The sequence below is a fragment of the Sander vitreus genome, chromosome 17 (genome assembly GCF_031162955.1).
Source record: "Sander vitreus isolate 19-12246 chromosome 17, sanVit1, whole genome shotgun sequence".
NCBI lineage: Eukaryota > Metazoa > Chordata > Actinopteri > Perciformes > Percidae > Sander > Sander vitreus.
In genome coordinates this window covers 15692689-15713608 of record NC_135871.1, presented here as the reverse complement: position 1 = coordinate 15713608, position 20920 = coordinate 15692689, and the positions used below count along the sequence as shown (strand labels likewise).

At 40.7% G+C, this 20920-nt stretch overlaps 1 protein-coding gene across 5 annotated transcripts; it reads right to left on the bottom strand.

The window, feature by feature from the left end:
- Nucleotides 1-577: 577 nt before the first annotated feature.
- Nucleotides 578-19517, bottom strand: ldb1a (LIM domain binding 1a). 5 transcript variants are annotated; one of them, XM_078272814.1, is made up of 11 exons: nucleotides 19310-19515; nucleotides 10091-10193; nucleotides 9254-9298; nucleotides 7366-7441; nucleotides 6276-6378; nucleotides 5751-5923; nucleotides 5529-5651; nucleotides 5357-5434; nucleotides 5105-5228; nucleotides 4773-4921; nucleotides 578-2882 (listed from the first exon to the last, which is right to left on the bottom strand). In XM_078272814.1, the coding sequence occupies exons 1-11, from the start codon at nucleotides 19335-19337 to the stop codon at nucleotides 2829-2831; spliced, it is 1056 nt and encodes a 351-aa protein (XP_078128940.1). In that variant the 5' UTR covers nucleotides 19338-19515; the 3' UTR covers nucleotides 578-2828. The 5 variants fall into 5 exon arrangements, with proteins under 5 accessions (XP_078128940.1, XP_078128941.1, XP_078128937.1 ...); XM_078272815.1 differs by having other exon boundaries at nucleotides 4779-4921; nucleotides 19310-19514; XM_078272811.1 differs by lacking the exon at nucleotides 578-2882 and adding an exon at nucleotides 2889-3756 and having other exon boundaries at nucleotides 19310-19517.
- Nucleotides 19518-20920: the final 1403 nt, after the last annotated feature.

Sequence of the window (20920 nt, the reverse complement as noted above, 5' to 3'; positions counted from 1 at the left end):
CAAAGGTCAATAATTAGCTTCCATGCTTTAACAGATTACTTACTGGATCAAAAGGTACACATCTGAAGCCCATTATGTGCCTCTCTCTCTGAGCTTTGAAAAATGTTCTTATCTAAAGTGTCAACACTCTTTTGTTCCCATTTTGCTTTTTTTTTTGTACGAGTTGTCCTTCCTCTTTTCTAGCCAACTAACATTGCTGATTTAAAAAACACTGGCAAATAGGTCACAAGAATTGTGTCCTTGTTAATATGGTGTATATTAACTCAGAAACAAGGGTTGCAGTGTCTTGTTCACATTTCACTTCCAACTTTTTCCATAAGAAAATTCAGTAAACTGTTCTTGACACAGCTTGTGTCCATTTAGCATGGCAAGAAAAACTTTTTGGAACATGTTTTCTTTGCAATAGCTGATTTTATGAATTTGAGGTCAGATTTGCAAAAGCATATCTAATTGTTTATTACTGGAGAACATTTTAGTAATCTGTTTTATTTTTTCTCTGTTTTTGTGTGCTTATCCTGTTAGGATCAGTGCATGATAAAAACAAAAATCACCACAGCTTAGTCTAATAAAAACAGAGTTTTTCAGTGAAAATTCAATTTATTGATGCCATACATGAATTATCAATGACAGAAAACTGGCAAAAAATATATAGATATAAAAGCACCCCTATGGTGAGGTGCTACAGGAGCCAGCTATGGGTGAATGGCCATTTCAGCTCCGTCTCACATATCACAAACCCTTATTCCCTAAATTATGTCAACTCAGGAAACACAGGGTGATGAAAAGTTCCCCGTAGATTCAAATCTGTGTCGGCCTGCTAAGTAGATACACCACAAAAGTAGACTAGTGGTGCTAGAGACAATGAGTAAAGAAGGAACCACAACAGCCTGCAGCTCGGTGTGGTTTTACAGACGGCATTTCCACCAGATATAATAATGGAGAATTTCTGACAGGCTGCTCAGTCTGTCCTGGTGTTCTGGGAGACCCCTGCTGGGCGAGTCTGCACATTACTTTAAAATAGTTAACATAGCAGCTAAAAGGTCAAGCCCAGTGAGGATTTTCCCCCCTACGACAAGATGTTATGTCAATGGTCCGCAGCATATTGCCATTAATGAAATATCCACTTATCAGTTACAGATTTCAAACATATCTGAAAAAACATCCATCACACAAGAAAAAAAAACACAAAAATAATTGATCATTTAGGTAAATTTGATTAAATTGCACTGAAGGTTGCTCCATTGTGGAACATTCCCAGCATCAGAGGATGACTCGCCATAAAATAGAGAAACTTTACAGAAATAAAAAAGGATGACTTAGAGGTTAACTTTTTCTCTAAATGTGGTTATTTATTGGTTTTTAGTGCATCCGGTTTTCAGATAGACCAGGTACCTCTCCAACAGCAGAAAATGGCCATCTCTTATATGATAACATACTTGACCATAGTGATAAACTGGCCAACAACCTGGGAGTGCCATGTCAAAAAAACTCAAGTAATGGAATGACCTGTATTAGCATTAACTGACTCAGCAGCCCCACAAAATCCTCCATATATCATCATGACTATAATACAGGTGGGTTGGACCTAAACAGAAATGTCAGTAAATAGAAAAATAAATACAGTTTGCTAAAATGAGGGGGAAATTCTTTTATCAGTGATTGTACTGTTAAAAATATCACATTTAAAAAGACTTAAGAGGGCTTTTCATCTCTTTACATTAGATTAAGTTTCTCATAATTCTAGGGAGGGATACGTTGAATAACACTTACAGAAATGACTACCTAAAAATATACAAGCACAGACACAAACATGAGTAAAGCCAACAAAATGATTCGTCATAAAACATAAAACAGCACAGTATAATCAATATCTAAAGAATCTTTACATGTAGCTCCTTGGTCTGCAGCTTTCTTAATCTTGATTAAAAACATTTCTGGGAAACTTAAGTTAATACAAAAGTCTTTTTTTCTTATTTTACAATCCTGTCAAAACTTGTTTTTAAAATATTTTTGAGTAGCAAATTTGAGAAGTTTTCTGTTCTCTGAAGAGAGGACCCCCAGATAGAGATTCAAGACAAAGCAAACAGTTCTGCAATAACAAGTCAACAGATCCAAAACAGGCGCTGGATGTTAGTGGGGAAAATGTTTCCAGTGTGCGGCTTTGGACTCACATCAAACAAGATGGGAGTACAGTATTAAAACACTAGCCTTGTTCTCCCGTCTAGCACTGAAGCCAATGGACCTGATGACAGTGTGATGGCTGACACAGATAGGTGACATTATATTAAGCACAGACTTACATGGAAGTTATTACCATCACAATAAGAATGATCTAACAGCAATACGTATACATTAATATACTGCAGGTTTCAGATGTTTTACAATTCTTACATTAGCAATAATAGAAGAAAAAAAAATACACTGTCAATTCATAAGAAAAATAGATTGGAGTTAATAGTGGAAAACAGTGCAAAGAATAGTCTGGGGTGTTTTTGTTTGCTTGTTTGTCTGTTTAGTTTTTAGAAATTGTTTACAAAAATAAAAACAATTCAAAACAGGTTCTAAAACATAGAAAATGAAAACACTTCTGTAGCATCTGGTGCTCTGGTCCAGACATGCTGCGTACCACCTCTCTCCAGTACCTCAATGTTTTATGCTGTAGGTGTAGGTGAGTGAGTGAGTGAGTATTTGAATGCAAGTGTGTGTGTGTGTGTGTGTGTGTGTGTGTGTGTGTGTGTGTGTGTGTGTGTGTGTGTGTGTGTGTGCACACTGGTCTGGATGTGTGTGTGTGTGTGTGTGTGTGTATTTAAGATTTAGCGTAGTGGTTCTCAACTCCGGTCCTCAAGCTCCGGCACTGTACAGGTTTTTGTTCCAACCAGGTCCTACAAAAACAAATAATTGAGTTTTTAAAAACCGAACGTTGAATTTTGATACTAAGAGTGCACACAGTTTTCTGCAGCCTGCAAAAAAATAAGTTAAATAAAAGCTAAGCATTTCTTCCCTGTGACATGAGCACAACAGAAACAACGGGGTGCGTCGTCAAGGAAAACGCACGCCTGAGAGACCCGAGGTTGGAACAAGAACCCACTGACATGGTCGCCATGGCGAGCACTCGGACAACAGGACAGGCCAACTTTGGCTCAAACACTGTGGTGAGCAATGATGGGGGGTAAAGACACATGCACACACGCCGCCACCCTCACCACACCTCTAAGAGGACTGACTGGAGCCGAGTAGACAAGTGCCAAGGCTGAGCACCACTGATCATGTGCAACAATGTGACGGAGCGAGAGGGATTCTGCTGACCCTGTCCTTTAAAGAGCTTTATCAGTCCATCAGCTATTGTTGCTATTGTCCCTTTCCACTCTCCTTTCGTCTCGAAAAGAACATGACGGAACAAAACAAACAAAAATCAATTGAACTCAAGTGCCCGAGGCCACCCTCCCTGAATCCTTTCACTAGTGTGTTGGCTCAGGTGGATCCCAGTAAGATTTAAGCATTGAAAAAGGGGCTGGCTGGGACCTCAGCACTCTACTGGGACGACTGGGAGTTGTCATTCTTGCTCTCCTGACTGGAGGGAGCCTTGTTGTTCCAGGGCGATTGTGCCCCCAGCGCAGGCGAGCTGTTGAAACTGTCCTCATCCTCCAGGCCATTCGCCCCATCGAACTGCGTGTTCTCCAGCCTCGTGATCAGACGCTCGTCCTCGTCACCAAACTCCCCTCCCATCAGAGTGGGCTCTCCCACCATCATCACGTCCTAAAGGGGACAGCAAGGGCCGGTACATATTATCCCCATAATACAGGGGGGGTGCGCGGAATGACTGGCTGCACGGACGAGTTGTAACTGTTGTTTCTTGCCTATGGTCTCTAACTTGGTTCAATTCCAGCGTTACAAATTCATTTTTTCTAATGAAATGCATTATAATTGATACTTCAAGATAAGTTTTACGGACCAAGGAAGTACTAAAAACCTGAGGTATTCGTGTCCTCTCATTCTTAACCCAATCACAACAGGACAATGTGTTGTCTGGGCATCTACCCTCACAGTTCAGTAGTCCATGTGGCCCTGACTCCCTGCCGCTGTTCCAAGAACCAGGGTCAAGGGGCCCTCCCTACTGGCCAGCAGTGGGCATACCTGATCCTTGAGTGCTGCATCAGGTAGGGGGGGGGGTTTCATTCCACCTCGGGTCTCGTTCGCTCAATCAAGCAACCAAATAGGCAAAGACAGCAGTGCTGTGTGAATCATGTGCTCTGATAGACTTAGTGTTGATACAGAGGATTTAGAGAGAAAACCTAATTGTCACACTGGAAATCAGAGCAAGGTAACCCTACCCCATGGCCCCAAATATTTTGAACATTACATAGTAATGGAGGTCACTTGTACCTCCTCTAAATAAACCCATAAACCTGTGGCCCCAGAGGACCAGGGACTGCCCATCACTGGTTCACATCCGGGGGTCTAAGTAAATCTACTCATCCTCAAAATAATTAAAAAGAGAGCAAGCCCTATCACACCTGAATTCAAACCCCACCTCCAGAAGTCACCCTATGTTATCACTATCCTGCTGCTACACCTCCTCCTTAAAACACACCCCACACACACACACACACACACACACACCAACCCCAGCTACCAACCCCTACACCCAGAAAAAAAACTTTCTAACCTGCTTGCCTTTCTCTCCAACCCATCCACCCTCTGTCTTATCCTCCAATACCTTGCTCAGTTGAACTTGGAGGTGCAGATAGAGGTCAAGTAGATGCAATGCTTACAAGTACCTGGCTGGAGAGTGAAAAGCTGTTGGCTGGACTCTTCTTTTTGCTGTTGCTGTTGTTATTGCTGCCACCGCCAGAGCTCACGGTGCTTCCACCGGACACCTTCCTTTTCCGCCGCTTGTTTGGAGCTTGTCTGGCTGGCTCAGCTACAAGTAGACAAAGGGAAGATGTGTTTCATAATAACATATTTAAGTCTCTGTACATCTGTTGTTATAAGGCCTGTTGCAGATTAACAACTTTAAGGCAATTGCAACTGGATTAGTTTGTGGGTACTTCACAGCTTATGGAATAGAAGGGCAACACGGCCATAACTGCGGTGTGTGCATTACCTGGAGGTGCTACCATTCTTTGCCACTTTTGGAAGAGGCAGGTCTTCAGGCAGTCTCTGGGGCTCAAGCTATAGGTCTTATGCCTTGACATCAACTCTTGCATGGGCTCCAATATCACACATAGCTTTAGGGAAGATAAAAAGAGGAACCAAACAGACATGACTGTATTAATATGTTGTTGTAAGTGTAGTTTAGCTTAATTCAATGATTGATCAAAAGAAGAATAAGATCAACATGAGGAGATTTGCTTACACGGAGGTAGTTGAGCGTGGAGTTGGATAGCCCACATCTGGTGATATTTTTAGCCAGCTGATCGAGCATTTGGGGATCCTGCATGATTGGGTTGAAAAGATGAGATGCTTAAGTGCATGTACAGTATGTGCATTTGAGTGCGAGTGTGTGGTTGTTTGAGTCTGGAACTCACATGCATAGCCAAAATGCTCCTTGGTAGGACCTCTCTGTGTTGTCTGATGCTGAAGTGCCACGTCTTGATCCTCATCATGTCATCAAACATGAACTCTAGGTATAGGCGGCCCTCCACACACACCTTATCCACAGGAGAGAAATAGAATACGTTAGAAGTTACCGCACCAGGAACAGGAAGATAAGGCTGTACATTTTTCATCCAGTGTGACATTAACAGTACCTGTGTGAACATAGGTTTGCCGTTCTGGGTCACCATGGTGCACTGGTCACAGTCGAGAGACACAAAGTTACTGTGGAAGGACTCCTTTGGGTGTTTCAACACATAGAACAACTCAGTGGCGCCCCCCTCAAAAATACTTCGAAAGTATCGCGGAATCAACGTCCTGCCGATAGCTGCACACAACATTGATAACTTTGTCAAAACCTTGTCAATCAAATTAATACAATTCCACGTAGAGAGGGTGTGTGGTTAGAGTAGTACAAAATCTGACACGTACATGAAAAGAATCAAATAAAAAAAGAGCAGAAAGGATATACATAATGCTACTAACTGTGATATGCCAATCTTTATCTTGATGAATGATAAAATTTCTCAGATAAATTTAAAAGATATATGAAACATCAAGACAAAAAAAAAACATATGGACATTTAAAGATGAGATGTACATTGTATACCATACATTACAATTACAACCTGAAAATACAAATAAACATTAGCATTTCCTTTTTTTCTTTTTATTCTTACTGTATCGTTTTGGTCCATCTTCCAGACAGAACGTGATGGTGAGCATGGCGTCATCCTCAAAGAACTCTGTGGTGAAGGCATCCCACCAGAGATTGTCACAGTCCTGAAAGCAGAGGAAGAACCATTACCCTCAATTCTCATTCCTTAAACACTGCAAGCATAACTAGGCAAGGCAAGTGCAGTATGAGAAATTAAACATTGAAGAGCAGTTAAAAGTTAAATATATAAAAGCAGATAAAATAACTTTCCTGGACTCAGTGATCCAGTTTTTGGAAAGTAGGCAAATTTAAAAAAAAATAAAATAAAAAAAAAATAAAAAAACTAGGCAAAATTGCGTTGCCAAATAATCTCAAATCACAATAAAACATAGCATTCAAGTCTAATGCAGGAAGAGGAAATACATGCCATTATATTCTCCAGTAAAAATAGCGTTTACTATAAAGAGATGAGGAAGTTCAGAGAATGAATAAACGAAACAATGAACGTACTAACACTCAAAAAGAAGAAATTCTTGTTTCCTCAAATTTACCACTTGTACAATCCTTCAACTCTTCTTCCGTACAATCTGTATTGATTATATATTGTGTAAAACACTGGATGTTTGAAAATCACGTGAGAGCAGATATGCATGCTTCATGATAGTCACGGAAGGGCTCTAAAAGATGAGCAGATGAATACATATTTTGTTGGTGTAGTGAAGAAGCAAAAACTTGGGACATTGGGCATTTTGCTGGACTTAATTGTAGTTTAAATCCTGTATATGTAAAAGTGTGTAGACTGACAGCCACATAAAAAGCATTGCTCATAACAGCTACTCAGTTGGGCTCTCAGGCATATAAACAGCACTCCAATTACATTTTAGCCAGGTTGATCAGATAATCCTATTAAGAGCCTGAATGTAAATTAAGTCAGTGCATTCTCAGGCTTAATTTCCCACAAAATCCCTAGCATGGTTAGATACACATAGACAGCAGAAAATCTGAAAACACAGCAACAGTAAGTAGTTTACAGGAGCTGCAGAATGTAACTGTGTTTTTGAACCGCATGTTGAGTTCTTATTACTCTGTATGAATGATGAAGTGACTCTCACCTCTGTCCAATTCTGTAGCCTTTTGTTCAGCTCATATATCCGGTAATCTGTCTGGTTCCCGTACGGTGTGGGTCTCCTAAAACAGAAAACAAGGGGATTCAACACTCTGTAGTTCAAGCTGCTATATTGTGGCTTTTCCACACCCATAGCGCAAACAAATGACATAAGCCACGAGCAAGTTCAGTACAGGCAAATTGAATGCCTATTTGCTTCTAAATGTATGAAGTAGAGGATATAAAGGCTATATAAAATTAGTTCTGAGCTGGGACAAACCACAACCGTTTGTTCACTATGCAAGCATCAGTCAGTGCGTTTACATTAGGGCTTTGACTCTGAAAAAAATAAAAATAAATTGATATTCGAACGAATATTAGGCAGCCCTTAATATTCAAACCTGTTATGGGCATTGTTTTTTGTAAATGTGTTTGCTTGTAAACATTTTCATATCAGATTCCAAGGCTTTTTCAAGCATTTCAAAATGTAACTTTCGCTCGGCCGTAGCATGGTAGCGTTGCATTTCCCCTGACTTATTTCCTGGTTCTCCTTCTCCATAAACATGAAATCAAGGAGAGGGTTAACTTTTCCTGCTACAGATGTCTCACCGTGGTCAGAAAGAACAGGGGAGACGCTTTGTTCCTCTCACTATGACTCTAGAGTCGCTACTCGCTCTGAAGCTACCGGTAATCACCGTCACTCTCTCACTCTATTACATTCCCACACCCACACGAGCGCAAAAGTATAAACATCAGACCATTTACGTAGGCTACGGAGAAAGCTCCGAACTTCCTTTCGAAAGCATACTGTTTGTGTTTAATCCAGGGTCTGACTTTTAATTTAAAAAAACAGTTGTGGCAGTGTGTTTTTCTTCTGGAAACATCATTGCCTGCCTATTGAGTGATACACTGCCCTCTGGTGGACAGAACATATACGAAGTTTGATACCAATATAAGTCTTACTGATGGCATTTAATGGTAATAAATATTTGAATATATTCGAATATTAATATTAATAAACAAACGAACTTCAAATATGATTTTTGGGCAAAAGTCAAAGCCCTAGTTTACATGCACAGCAGTAACCGGGGTGAATAACCAGGTTATGCCAGTTCTCCTCGTTGACATGAGCGGGGAAGAGTGGCAGAGTAACTACCTCCGGTACAGTTGGTGGCGATCTGCCAACGCATGACTGTTTTTTCCTTCCGGTTGACCTATGTCAACATTACACCGATCGCCCTCTCAATTAGTCAATTTTAACAACTTAATGGTTCATTTACACAATCTTGTCACAGCGTAGGAACGCACAGTGTTTTCACCTGACTAATAACTTGTTCAGCTAATTACATCAGTAACGTTAACCTGTGTCAAGTGAAATTAGCAAGCTAACTTCGTTAGCTAACTAACATTAAGGTTAGCCAGCAGCCGCAGCTTGGGCTGCTCGGTCCCTCTACTTTTTTGCCGAGACACAAAGTTGACATCCCCGGAGATGGACAATCTGTCTAGCCATCTCCCAATATCCACTGCTGCCACGGCGGCGAGTAAAACAGATGGACCGTAGGCTCCATGCTGCCAATGGCCCGCTAATTCGGGAATCGCTCACCGACTCACAGCGCTAACGGATTATTTCCGGTTCAAAAACCACTCCAGTGGAGTGGGGAGGGGCAGTTGAAGCATGCGTAGACGCTTAAACCGATCATAGCCCGGATAAGGTCTATACATGGAGGAATACCCCAGTTACTGAAGGAGTTCTTTACCTCTGTTAATCAGGTTATTAGAACTCTGATTTTAACCGGGGTAAGGTGTTTATATGGCGTTTGAGAAATCGGGGTATTGCCTTAACCCGAATATAATCGTTTTTTTAAACTGCATGTAAACGCACTGAGTGTACTCACCCCATTCCAGGCTCCATGTATGATGGGGGGTACATGGGTGTAGGCCTAGGAGGAACAAAAAATATAAACATCAGCAATCATTTTTTAATAAACATAAGTAACACCAAGAATGTGTGTTTTAGTACTATACAGTGGCACTCATAAGTTTATGAACCCATGCTAAAGTTAAAGCTAAAAAGAGGAATAAAAAAAAAAAAATCATCATCATCATGCCAATCTCTAGGTATGGTGAATGTATCATATGACATGACCTCTGAACCTTGATCTCAGAGGTTAGGTTTCAAGGCTATCAGAGCAGTAATAATAATAATCCACATTACAATAGAACAGGGATGTATAGAAAAGCACTTGCAACTAAAAAAGTATACATGTAATAAATTGTACTGTAAAAAGAAATGAGAGCCACACTGCGTGTTAGTGTAACATCCAACTTTGTCTGCCACTTTTAATTAGGGTGGCTTCTCTATTTTTGCTTTATTAGACCACAATTAAAACCAATCCGCTTCGGTATAGTCAACCTCTCATTTGATTTTACTCCAATATCACTATTAAAGATGGGGTGATCAAACATTCCAATTTGAAGAATGTACAAAAACATATGCCGTAAAACATCATTAGACGTAGATGATTATTTATTAAAAAGAAATCAGCATCTAAAAATATATGTTGTATTCTTCAGTAAAACATATTGTGACAGCAACAACAATGACATCAAAACTAACAGCTTGCAAGAAGTAAAAAAGGAGACAAAGAAATAATGCTAAAGGAGCCTTAGCTTTAGACACATTTTCCTTTTGACAGAAACTCTTGTGTGGTGACAGTATAACCCAGACCTACCCAACATCTCTGTCCAGCATAGCGCCTGGATGGAAGGGGGGAAAGCTGCCGCCGTTGGGGGGCTCCTTAGGAGAGTACAGCTTGAAAGACTTTGACGAACAGCCTGCATACAAGCACACAGCAGAGGAGGAGAAAAAAGGGCAGAGATTTAGAGGAGATTTAGATTACTTTAGATTTAGCTCATTTAAATCACAGCATCATCTAAGTAATCCAGTGCTGGATGATTTTGTTGAGATTTACTCAAATAAAATACACGCTGCCAAAACAATTTCCTGCTGGTTTCATTATCTAATGCATCTTCAATCTGGTAAATGGACAAGAAAAAAATATCACAAGGAGGAAAAAAAACAAGCCATATTTATTAGCCCGCAGAAATGTGAGAAAACAATGAGTGAAATGCAAAATACAAGCAGATGAGATGGTCCGGCATGTTCTTTGTGTTCTTGTACCATCCATACCATTATAGAGAACCCTCTTTTCTGCATACAGCCCCATATGATCCTTACCATGCGCTTCTGCTGTGTGTCCCTCAAGTTTCCTCTTCTACCCATCCCCCCCCTCCTTTTCGCTACCCCAGCTGTTGTTAACCCTTGTCTGTCCATATAAGGCATTCATGCTCAAACAATCAGGGCTCTGAGAAAACATCTATTCTGTATCTCTACTCCAGAAGGAGACCTACTGGACTACTACTGCTTGTAATTAGTTCTGACCAAAAAAAATGTGTATACCAGTGGCAGACCGGGATGTTGAGAAAAATAACCCATGGAAATCACAGACTGGCCAATCACAAGGAATATTATAGGAACTATAATAACTATAGGAAATAAGGAGAAAAATGTGATACAAATATGGCAATGTTGAGATCATAAAGAGTCTTAACTGTTCCTGTATTTGCCCCCTGATAATATTGTTAATGCTGGCCCTGCTTGCAAATCCGATATTCCCAACAGGCAACTGAAGGCTGTTAATTTGTGACTATGTCACAATTGATGCACAACACTCAAGCTATCAGCTTGGCATATAAATGATGATTGTACCAAATCAAAACCAGCAGAGGGAGAAATAATCAACATGGGCCACTCTAATACAGGACTGAGAGCTGTATCTTTTAATCGTTTCACATCACTGAACTAATGGATAGGCAGACTACTCTAAGAACCAACCTACTCTACTACGACTATGGTTTAAGTCAAGACAAATAGAAATGGAGGGGAAAGGCATGAGTTGGGGTTAAGTATGCCTGTGTGAACTGTGATCTGTCTGTCTTCCTTCACAGCCCAGTCTCTGCTCCTTGAACAACTACAACGCCTTCATTTACTCTCTCATCCTTTACTCCCTTGATTCAGTATACCCAAAAGAGTCATGGCAGGTCATCTTCTCCTCCCCATTACTATATGGGTGAACCTGTTCAGGATAAGCCAATAGAACAATGGTTCTCTATGAATTACCGCTGACCTATAGAACCCCCCCCACCAGTCCCAGACAGCATTCAACCACTTATGAAGTCTTTGTTGAATCTGATGCAAAACACAAATTCCAATGCAACAAATGAGTCTTATTCTCTCCGATATATAACGCCTCCACATTCAGAAACATATATTCTGCACAAATGCTGACAGAGTTTATTCTCACCTTATATAAACACCAACACACACCCTTAAAATAAGTCCTGTCGACAGAGTTAAACCTATCTACAGCCTCTACGGATTATAGGACCCAATCGAACAGAAGCATGTATAATGACAATTTCACGAGCCAGACATAACGTCTTGCCAGTCAGCATCATTTAATATATGAAGATAAGATGAGAGATCATGATGCATAACCACTCCTACGAAGGTTACCTTTAAAGAGTGAGAATTTAGTGCAGTTCAGTCCGCCCAAACTGTTCATCGGAAACAATAGAGCTGCATCCAGAGGCTGGCCCTAAGCCAATAACACATCCAAAGCAATGTGCTTAGAATGCAAACATACTTAAATGTATTGTTCTCGGTCTTTGGAAATGCACAGTCGACATTAACAAAAGACGAAGGCCGGTAACGTTATCACTTTAAACACACGCGACCAGACGTAGACTGAACGGCAGGCCGCATTCATTAATCGTTTGCAGAGGATGGATGCCATTGCTAAGCTATTAACCTAGCTAGCTAGTTGCTAAACTAACGTTACCGTTATCACCGCCACACACTTATAGCTATAATTCCCCGTGCTTGTTTACAAGCAGTTTCAGCGGTTTATTGGGAACCAGTGTTGCTGTCAAAGTAGTGAGGCTGTAAGTTTGAGTTACCTGCAGAGAAACGTCCACCGATACGCGGTGTTGCTCAACACCTCTGCTCGGTGTTTCTAGCCAGCTAGCCTCGCTGCTAGCCGGAGCGACTGGATGGTGAAAACTCCAGCTCCCGGTCGTTGATAATGTAACCTTAGTCCTACAATCACAAACAAGACGAATAGCGACTGAAAGTACAACACTCCAGTTAGTTGCCCTGGTTCCTGTCAATTAGCAATCCCCAACTAAATGTTTTAAATGTCATTTGTTTGGGGGATGGTGCTATCTTATCTACTACTACTACAGGACCCTTTGTTCCTGCCAGCCGAGACACGAAAAAAACAAAGGCCCCGCCTCCTCCAGGCTCCCCCGCCCATCCCATCACACAGGCCCGGGACAAAACACAGGCCTGCCTCCCTGACAGCCAGGGACCCCAATTTGTCTTGTCCAGGACTCATACGTACATCATTGGTCCCCACCCCAGAGTGGTACAAGGTTGGTCCACTTGAGAGGAACAGTTATCAGCCTATATTTCGACCCTTAATGTCACACTTATTACGGATGGAAAAAATAATCGTATTCCACAGTCTGGCAGCATCATATATTATGTATGAGCTCAGCTTGCTCCAGCTCTTCATTGAAGCTATATGTTTACACTGTGTCAATTGGCTTTATGTTTGTATCACTTCACCATTCTATCAAATGGAAGTATTCTTGAAATGTGCATAATTGTATACACATGTCCACAGAATTCACTCAGGACATATTAGGTATGGAAACATTGGGGACTAGAATTTAGAAGTTGTGTGGGTTTGAACAATATTTGGCTGTACAGCATGAGTTTGTAATGTGTGACCAACTGGCAGTTCAGAGGTTAAGTTTACAGTGTTTCTTGTTGCAAGTCTTAGACAGATATGATGCCCTCAGATTCATGATAAACCATACCATAAACATATGAAAAAGATACTACCAACATGGTATAACAAGGACTATAACCAAATATGTAAAATATAGCTGTTTTAAAATTGGAAGCTGTACAGTTGTGTGCAGGATGTGCAAAAATATTAACATTATATCAACACATCTAATGAGGAATAATATGACGGTTACATTTCAAATATAAACAATAGATGCCAGTGCAATGGAAATTATATTCATTCATATTTTTTGCAGGGTTATATCCTGTGAAACTGCAGTATTTGAGAATGTTTTTCCAACATAGTGCTTTTATAAAACCTTTGTATGGTGGGGGCTCATTCAGTCATAATAATCAGTCATGAGGAATAAAGTGATAGGGGCATTTTTTTGCTAGGGCTGCTGGAACAATGTGAACTAGCACTGGTCATCCAATACTTTAAAGTCTGTCCTGACCGTAACAATCCCAAATTGAAAAAACAAATGACAGTGATTCAGATGTTTTGTTTAGCAAATCTGTGACAAAGACTAGTTACTTAAACAGGCTGTTTCAAGCGAACTTTGTAAAGGCTTATGAAAAATGATTGACTTGATGGATGACTCAAATCCTTTAGACCACAGTCCTGAGCCCCAGATTATGTAAGGGTATAATCTGCAGCCTCACTTTTAATCAATAACCACTCTAATGTTTACAAGCAATATATTTGAGCCCGGAAAACCTTTTGTGGTCTCAGAGTGCATTTAAAGCTCAATTTGTTGAGACTTCCACTTGAGCTGCCAGTCACTTTGTAGAATTGTATAAACCAGGAGAGCAGATGAGAGAAGCGAAGCAATGCATTTCATTGAGAAAGTTAACACATCTGACCCACACCAGTCAGATACTGCATAAACACCACATCAAGCAGAGATATACAGCATCATCTGTAGGTTGTGTTCAGCGTTCAGACTGGAGGGGAGTGCCACAAAAATATCTGGTGTGAACTGTGGTTACATCATTGGTTACATTTTGGAAAAAGATGCACCTCAAAACCTCTTTCACTAGAGAAGTGACTGTGTAGTTATACCAGAAAATCAATTATTAAACAGCTGCAGGGGGACTAAAAGAAAGACTAAAGCCTTTTGTTGTAACATAGGACCAGGATCTCTTGTTGAAAACAATGATTCCCCAGCCTGCTTTCTGTTCAGTGATGATGGACTGGCACAAGAAGAGATGTGACAGAACAGCATCTCCCTCTGCTGGCAAATGCTGCAAACATCCTCATGCTTCACAATAGAAAAGAGTAGAATACAGTAAAATTATCTTTTTCCAGGAGTTTATATTGTACACTATTTACTACTAACAATTTTTATTTTTTATTTTTTAATAAAACACTATAAAATCTCTCATTTGTATCATTTAGTTATGATACATGATTATAACAATAACTTTTACATGCACAATACTGCTTATATTTTAAGACTTAGGCATCTAAAGGAAGTCTGGATTATCTGCATTATCATTACAGAAAACAAATAAAGATGGGCCAAATGGAAATGTGGATCATACGACACAAAATATGGGATATTGCATACAGTTCATACATTACTGTTGGAGTGTTTCAGTCCTAAGAATTGGATCCTATTTCACCTGTATTCAGTAAGAGTCACATTTAGTACACACATACACACAGAGTACCTGGCAAGTAGGACTGGCAGGCAGTGATCACATTAAATTGCAGTCATATACACAAGAACTAAGTCCTATTTTAGTCCCTGGAAAACTGGTCTTGTACTACACACGATCTCTTGTATTTATAGATCCCTAGCTCCTAAGACCACATTGCGTGTGCTATTTTATGCAGAGGTGGACTACATAGCAGCATTCACACTGAAATGCCTTACGTGCACTTTCATGGCATGTAATAATGTGATCTATAATACAGAAAAATATAAAATAGATTGGTCCATTACTCAGACGTCTTTACAGTTAATTACCTTTTTATTTTTATTTTATTTTATTTTTACAGTTGAGTAGAACTGAGGTGAGCTGTAAACAAGTCTAAACTGACTCCACACAGGCCATACACCATACACGTGGAAACATGCTTTGAATGCATTTTTTGAAATCTTCCAACGTATTGTGTCTTATGACAGAGAGTGAAGCAGTAGTAAGGAAATCTGAAGAGAGCCGGGTGAACTGCATGTTCAGACTCCTGTTGCTGCTTTTTCTAGGCACCACAGTGAAAGCACAGACCTGTCAGGGAAACTAATGTGACACCTGACTGGTAGTGATAGCAACAAAGGCAGCAGACAGAACTAACACAAACTGCACCCAAAGGACACAACTGTGGCTTGACAGGAGGAAGTTAAACAGCACGTGTTGAAGATAAAGAAGGATAATAAAAGAAAGCTAGTATGTGAATGTCTGTGTGAAGGTTGGTGTTGTAGACATTGCTACAGAGGTCACTGATCTGAATTTAGGCAGAATTCTGTTGTTGACAGACAGGATCTGGTGCAGTTTGGTCGTTTTTACGGCTTCTGTTGTTGTGCCAACATCCAAGGAATGAAATGACGCGGCCTGAAATAAATGTCACACCCAAATGTACTCCTATAATGTGTTATTAAAAAAATTAAAATCCACCATAAAGTATAACTTACACTTCTTATAATAACAACAACTCAGTTTTAATGTTGGTTCTTAAACTGAACAATAGAAAAACAGACAGCATGGAATTATTTAAAGAGCACCTGAATTTACTGGAATATGGGCACTTTATCTAATTCACAACATTAGGCCCAGAATACTTATTTTAATGTCCCATTACGAATTCTATAAGCCTGATGAGTCAGTCGCTTATTCCAAGCAAATGGACCAACTCCACCAAGTCCTCCTCCAATTTCTGACATCAGCTTAGAAAAACATTTGTTAGGCTTTACTGTCCAAAGAACAAAAAACATTCGGATGTATAGCAGAAATCCCTTTAACAGCTAAAATATCAATATTCCCCTTGATTTGCATACACTTTAGCACATCTAGTCTGTTCAATTCATCTTTGACACCCACCAGATCAAGCAGGCTGTTTACTTCAATTCATAAAGTCTTGTGCAAAAAATTAACTTATCTAGTAGATGGTTTGTATGCTAAATTTATACGACAGTCACACTTTCACATACACAGGTGGCAGAGAGATTCAGCACAAAGCTTTCAAATAACTGCAGCTTTTTTTAACATCTTTTGTTTTCAGCACAGCTTTGTTTCAATCGGAGCACTGTTACCATCACCTTCTACCTCAGTACCAAACCTGCTTTCATGTTTTAAAGACTCTGCAGCTTGCACATCTTTGATAGAAAATAATTTTTCCCTTCCCACACATTTAGTCTTCTCCCTATCCTCCCCCTCCTCCCGGCTGTGGCACATGCCAGCTTTCCTCTGCCATCCTGTCGGCCTGCAGCAGATGTGACATCACTATAGCACGTCTCCAATCTGCACCCCCCCCTCATCTCTCTGACTCCCCAGCATCTCTGTCTCCCACGCATTCCTTCTTTCTCTCTGCCTCTGCACACACACACAGCCACAGCCATTTTGATGTAGCAAACAAGATCTGAGAGACTCACTAGGGTAGAGAGAGGAGGGGACGAGGAGACGAGAAGAAGGGAAGAATTGAGGAAGGGAAAAAAAGAGGCATAGGCTTTCAGCGCAGTGAGATAAAGCTGAGGCAGTCTTGTTGTTGTGTAACGGTGATCAAAAAAGCTCTGGCTGTTTGGCTGCCATCTTGGCTCTGCTTTAAGTCACTTTTCTCCAATCAGGATTCATGTGACTTTCTGCATGAGGTAACACCACTGTTACTGCAAAAAAGGCAGTGAAGGAGGGATGAGGGAGTGAAAGAGAGGGAGAGAGGGTGGGTGGGGGGGAAGGGGGTTAGAGTGAGATGGGTGAGAGATGGAGAGAGTGGTGAGCAAAGGGGAGCGCATGCTTGAGTGCATGTGAGAATGGAGGGGAGAGAGGGGGGTATCTTCAGCTCACAGGCAATCTATTTTTACCATTTAGTCTGAACAAAGGATGTGATTGGCTCCACTGTGTTAGGACGGATCTCCTTCATGCTGGGAACAAAGCCTTAAAAAGGCTGATTCACAGCAAAGTCACAACAACAGCAGGATGTCACAGGGTTGTCAATGAACTAGACAGACAGGAGTAGTCTGTTTAGTATTATGGCTCACATTCTGCCACATGCAAATACGCTTAGTTCAGATCCCTTTATTCTATAATGCTTTAACCCAATAACAAAATGAAGACAAATGGGACCAGATGAAAATCGAAAGTGGTGTAGAATAAGAGAGGATTTGTTTTTCCAATGCAGATTCACACACAAAGGATAGGGAGGATCTTCCATCCACCACTGTACAAGAATGTAAACAAACCAGCATTCAAATATAATGATTTACAGCGCACGCACAGTGAGGAAGAGAGAAATTGTTGATCAATTTTGCCCTGTGGTTATCTGACAGATCCACCAGCCTAAACTTGTTTGAGCAGGCTCCTTGTGAAGATGTACAGTATGTGTGTGTGCGAGTGTACGTGCGTGCTGTACATGTGCACGCATTTCCTGCATGTGTAAACCTGTGAGTGTTTGAATGTTGGTGCACACAACATGCACATGGCAGATCTCTCTGGTTCGGCCTCTTTCTCCGTGCATACATAAAAAAACATGTGGATGTCATTAAAAGTTTCTGCTCCAGAGTTAAGTCTATCATCAGAGAGAGCGAAGGAGGCAGATATTCTGGAAAACTACAGGAGAGAGCGAGTAAGCGAGATAGTATAGAAAAGATCTGAGGAAGAACATCAAGCAGAGGCCTCTCTAATATTATTCCATCTGATAGGCAACTACCAATGTATCAGAGCAGGCCCGTTAAAATGATACTGACACCCTAATTCAATCTCCCCTCTCTGAGATCCCCCTGAGCAGATGCTACGATTTAATTTTCTATCTGTTACTTGCTCCCTTGTGCTGCACAGACTCCATCCCCTGGCACTGTGAGGCTTTCACTGTGCACAAGGCAACTGTCTCTGTAGCCCGCCTGCTCTCACTGTGGTAACATTAAAGAGAAATTGCTCCAAAGTCATACAGAATCAAACACTCTATGGGAGAGAACAAATTATAAGATCTTCTTGATAAAAGTTGCTACAACATTTTGCTTGCCAAAGACTGACGTGTGCAGACAAACTAGGACAGTACTAGATTTCCTTCCTCTTGCTCTGACACAGTAGCACAAGAGCAGAGTGTGGATACTGAGTACCAATAAGACACCATAACATAATATATTATGTAACCTTAATTTAAAGCTCAAGAATGTTGGTTTCAGAAAAATCCATGCCAAGCGTAACAACTGCATTAAAAAACTAAAATATGCAGCAATGCAAAGTCACAATCACAAAGAGCTGCCTAATATCCAAACAGCAGCTTAACTCCAAGCAAATGTAACTCTTTGTTACATTTTCTTAAGTACCATCATCAAGAAAGACCAGCTTTAAACCATTTTGCAGTGAGTAAAGTACTTTTGACTCATTCAATTCTGCCCCATGGGACAAATATGAAAAACAGTTCCTGTGACATTAAGCAGTGATTTCCAACAACTCTATACATATAAGAGCACAAATAATGACCTATAGTAGCTAGATAAAGTGGAGAAAAGGAGTGAAAAGAGCCAGCAAGTAAAGTATTATTGATATATCAGTGCCTCTGTATGTGGCAAAACTCAAAGAGCCATTGATCTGTTGCACAGCAAACTAGCGTGACTGAGAGGGTCTGCTGAACAACTCAATCCTAAAGCGTGGTAGCCTCAGTCTATAACCTTGTTTTAGGACATGTGTTGAGAGTGTAGCATGGCTTCACCAACACACACACGCATGCACACACAAACTCACACACACACACAGCTTGACGCTGGCCCTAGGCGGCTTTGCAGCACTTTTACATAAGTCATCTTTCTGACAGCCCCACTGAGCACAGAGACGGAGGAGGAAAACGGGAGAAAGAGAGAGAAAAAGAGTAGGCACTCACCGGGACAAGCACAACCTCCAACAGACATCTTCTCACATGTTGGGCTCTGCTCTGAACGAAACAGCTGCACTCAGTCCACACGCTGCTCGCATGGGCTAACTCTGAGGAAAAACAACACAGACAGAGGGCTGGAGAGATTAGAGGGAGTGGTACAAAGCAGGGCATGTACACACCACAACTACACTCCTCTCTCTCTGTCAGAGGCAGGAAGTTGGCAGTTGTGCTCTAGCTGCATCATTAATAGGCATATTGCAACACAAGTGGGAGGGGAAATGAGAGAGTAGTGAAATAGAAAGAAAGAGCCTTTACATAATGTGGGACTGGAGTAAGTGATATGGAATGGAGCGAGGGACTGTGTGTTTGTGCATTTCTTTTTTTGTGCAAATCCATTTTTGCCCGGTGCTACTGTGGGAAATAAACATACTCAGAAGGAGCCCAGAGGCAAAGGGTCATTACTGCCAAACAAACACATAGCACACACAAACACTCACTCACACACCCTGCCCTCTGTATGACACATTTCCATATATCTTTCTGTCTCCCTCTCTTGCTTCTTCCGTCTGTTTTTCTGTTGCCCTGAGAAGACTGGTGTTAATCACTACAGACAGTATCGATTAAAAATGCAAAGCCCACCTGGAGCGCAGGGACACTGGAGACCCATGGGAGGCAATAAGAGCGCGCATTACGGATGTGCACACACTCACACCCAACAGGAGCTGCAGGTAAACGGTCTGAATTGACTGCAGACTGTTTGCCCAGCAGCTGCCTCTTTTCTCGCTTTTTAATCTTACTTTGCTCTGTCTATTTAATCTCCTCACCCTGTTGATATTACTTCGACCTTTCTGCAGCTTGATGTGATTTTGGTTAATTTGCTTTCCCTCCTCCACGTCTCTGGTTTCCCTTCCCGTTCATCCCATAACTTTTCTTGACTCATGCTGGATGTCTTTGTTGCTTGTGCACCTGATTCTGTCAGGTGGTAGTTACAGACTGAGTCATATCATGGAGTCATTGTGACTGAAGTAATACAAGAAAAAATAGAAAATGTTTAAAGAAATTCAGCTTCCGTCTTAACTGACTGCAAAGAAATACACCAGGACTGGTGACAAAGACTACACTATAAAGTGACTACCAAAAAAAGGCTAATTGTACCCCCAGGGGGTACTTCTGCAGTTGCCACACAGTACTTGTAAAGACTGTAGAGCTCTACTTATTTGAGTGATATTTTGAGTTTTAATTATGATTTCTTAAAAAATATTGAGTCAACTGTAACACTTGAATATTACATGTTGCAATTGAGAGTGCATGAAACTACATAGTTAGCAAGAAAGCAGAGAAGTCTGAACAGTTGGCTAAAAAGTAATGGATAGTTAAAATAGTTGCTTAAAAGTGATGAATGACCCATGAACGGTTGAAATAAATGGCTAAATGTGATGGAAAAATTGTAAAAATCTAAAGTAATGCATAAACAGTTCAATTAGTTAGGTAATAAGACATATTAACAGTTGAAATACTTAGTTGAATGTAATTGATAAATGGTTGAAATGGATAAAAGTAATAGATAAACTGATAAAAATTATGTCCAGCTTCTGTTGAGGTTGTACAAATACAAAC